General features: G+C 33.3%; 1 protein-coding gene across 2 annotated transcripts in view; it reads left to right on the top strand.

Annotated features, from left to right (window-relative positions):
* Positions 1 to 1,784, top strand: part of LOC118745485 (E3 ubiquitin-protein ligase Iruka) — an 82,520-nt gene extending 80,736 nt beyond the window's left edge. The window contains exon 2 of one of the 2 annotated variants that reach the window (XM_036478937.1): positions 1 to 1,784. This exon is cut by the window's left edge and continues 1 nt beyond it. In XM_036478937.1, coding sequence (XP_036334830.1) covers positions 1 to 567 — 567 coding nt within the window. In that variant the 3' untranslated portion in view covers positions 568 to 1,784. The other variant, XM_036478941.1, reaches the window with a different exon arrangement.
* The last annotated feature ends 1,522 nt before the right edge of the window (positions 1,785 to 3,306 follow it).

The following is a 3,306-nucleotide window of genomic DNA, read 5'->3' as shown; positions in this document are numbered from 1 at the left end:
CCAATGTTTTTCATGGGCAATCCCGGCGATTATGCGTGGGGTCGCGAAGGTATCGACACAATTGTAACGCAATTGCTTAATCAAATGGAGACATCTGGACCGCCACCATTACCCAAAGATAAAATCGATGAAATACCAAAAGTACATGTAACCTCCGAGGACGTAGAACGTAAAACTCAGTGCTCAGTATGTTGGGAGGATTTTCGTATGGACGAAATAGTACGAAGGCTCCCATGTACACACATTTACCATGAGAATTGCATTGTTCCATGGTTAGACTTGCACGGAACGTGTCCAATCTGCCGTAAATCTCTAAGTGAAGAAGACGAGGCGAACGAATGCGACATGACCCGTAGTGGTGTCATGGACAGCAGTATGACCGAGATATCACAATCCGATGATACGACAATGGAAAGAGCTGGTCCAAATGAAAACACCCAGAGTACCAGCAATAGTGCTACCCAATCAGTACCAGCAGGTAGTGGCTCTAGTCAAACTGAAAATCAGCAGCAGCAGCAACAAAACAATGTGTTCGGATTTGACGATAGCGCTGTTGATTTGGATTAAACAGTTTTCTAGCAACCCAGCCTATAAAATTTAAATAATATGTTACTTTATATATGAAAACAATACTTCTATTCTTTGTGACGATATCACTACAAAGAAAAGTAACAGCAAGAAGCGTGGCTAATATTGCTATTAAAAACCTTTGCATACATACATACATATTAAGAACATACATACCTACATTCAATGAGAAATCGTACATACTATCATAACTATAAATACCAATACCACATTCTAAATCAATCTTGAAACAGAACGGGCATAAGGTAATTTTTTGAAAGTTAATATCATGGGTTGTTTTGAAAAAAATGTTAAGAAATAAACTAAACTGTAGAGAGGTCAAGGCGACACGATTATAACAATTTAATAAAACCAAAACTTGCTTTCTGGAGTCCTTAAAATCACCGCGATAAACCTTAAATTATGTAAAAATTAAAGATACACGAAAAATGTTTCATTTAAAATAAAATTATTTAGTTTTCAATTTTTAACTATTTGACCCAGATGTTATATATAGCTTTCATTTCGTAATTAAATGGATATGAACTGAATGCAATTTAAGATTTAATAAACACAAAAGTTTAAATAAATTAAGCTACTAAAAAGTAAAAAAAAAGTATATACTTAAAACCGATACCAGTAGGTTAAGCGATGACGTTGGTATTGTTGGTATAGATAAACTTTGATCAGATTGCTATATGCATACATATATTATATGCAAATACATTTATTGATATTGTATAAAATAGGGTTTTAATTGCTTCGAGAGAGAAATTATTGAAATATAATGGATAATTGCAAAGAATACATTAAACAACATGTTAAGGAATGGTGAAAAACTCAAGTATGTACTAATAAACTGATAACCCGTTAATTTGCTATTTTTATAGCTTGCATGACAGCTCATAGAAAATGAAAATTTTAAATTGGATTTTTCTGGCTAAAATAAAACGGACGAGTTAAATAAGTAACTACCATTACTCATTTATTTATATTTTAAATTAAATTGTATGCATACACGTATCGTGCAAATTAAAATGTTTAGCAAAGTTAAGCTATTATGTTCTTAACTAATAACATAGATATATTTAACAGTACCAGCGAAATTAACGAAGACGGTTTTTGTTGTTGGTTTTTCAATTTAAATACATATTAAAAACAAATGTGCGATACTAAAAACAAAATATGTACACAGAAAATAAATATAATAAAATATTAACGAATGTATTTATTACAGCTGAACATATGAAGGTACTACATATATATATGTGCATTAGGGTAGTCCTTAACAAATCAGATTAACGATTTTTTTCAGTGTCACCTTCAATCGATAATACCAATAATCCTGATTGGGGACGGTTAAGGCTTGTCGCACGGTGGGCAAAGCTCAGATTCCTCCATAGAGACTCAAGAAATTAAAATTATTATTTTTTCATCTAATACCCAAAATCGATACTACCATAAGCGAAGATATCACATATAAATTTTGGTCCCGATTGGAGTAGGTAAATGCGTGTCGCAAAGGGGTCTATGGAGACTCGACAAATTAAAAATACTAAAGTCGAAGATATCACATATTAATTTTGGTCACGATTGGTCAATTAAGACGTTTTCATAGCGTAATCGGAAATTTGACCCCTGTGCGACACGCCTTAAGCTCGTCCACATACAACACAGTATATACAGTAATAAACCTTTTTGAGTACTCCTCGGGGCGTAAAATGTGATCAGGGTTAATAATGAGAAGGAGCATGAATTTTAATGATTCAGAATTTTGCATGCAAAATTACTGTGGTATGAAAGGCAGCAACAACCGTACTAAGGCAGAGTGGCGCAGGTAATTTTGTAAAGAAACACTTCTTATCATTTTGAAAAGATAATTTCTATTTATTTTCCAATATTCAGATATCCAGCTTGTAACCTGAGGCAGTGGCTTGTGAGGCTCACTAAAATCTACTCATCATATTGGAGCGGCTGCGGGTAATGGATCATTGAATGTGTTGGCTGAACTTATGACCAACATAACCAACGCAGTCTCCAACCAATTGCGTGTATTGAATTTATACGGTAGCAGTTGCTATTGTATGTGTTTATGATTCATATTTTTGACATTCTATACTTTGATGTTAAGTATTTTTGACGCTCAAACTTGGGTGTGCTTAATGAGCTGTCTGGGCGGATGCGCTGGCAGGCATTAAAGTCTATATAACTAAACAAACCTTTGTTTTGGAAGACTTAAATATATTCGGAAATTTAGACGTTTCCTTGATAAACTCTCAAAATTCACGTTTTTAATAATAATACGATGTGAGTTTCCAGGCTATAGAGACACAAGCGTTAATTATTAACTATTGATAATATTCTTACTAGTGTTCGTCCAGCGGTTGAAATTCAACCGCAAAAATTAAGAATAGTTTATGTGAGTTGAGTTGAGCTGAAATAACATTAGTTGGAATAACCCATTCCATTGGAGGGGAGTTTAGATTAGTACTTAGCATAACATAACCTACCATAACATAAGAGTAAATAACATAACATATGTAAAAAAAAAACACCACAATATAACATCGCACATTCTTCAGTTGCATTTCCTTAATATCCCTATCACTTTCTTCCTCTCTATCTTTGTCTCTATCGCTTTTAATGTTTATTTTTATGTTTATGTTCATGTTCATGTTCATAATCATGTTCATGTTCATAATCAAGTTCATGTTCATGTTCATCTTCATCTTATCTTCA

This window comes from Rhagoletis pomonella, unplaced genomic scaffold (assembly GCF_013731165.1).
Source record: "Rhagoletis pomonella isolate Grant_MI unplaced genomic scaffold, Rhpom_1.0 Rhpom_scaffold_00001, whole genome shotgun sequence".
Lineage (NCBI taxonomy): Eukaryota > Metazoa > Arthropoda > Insecta > Diptera > Tephritidae > Rhagoletis > Rhagoletis pomonella.
The sequence above is the reverse complement of the archived record's forward strand: the minus strand, read 5'-3'. Positions and strand labels throughout refer to the sequence as shown.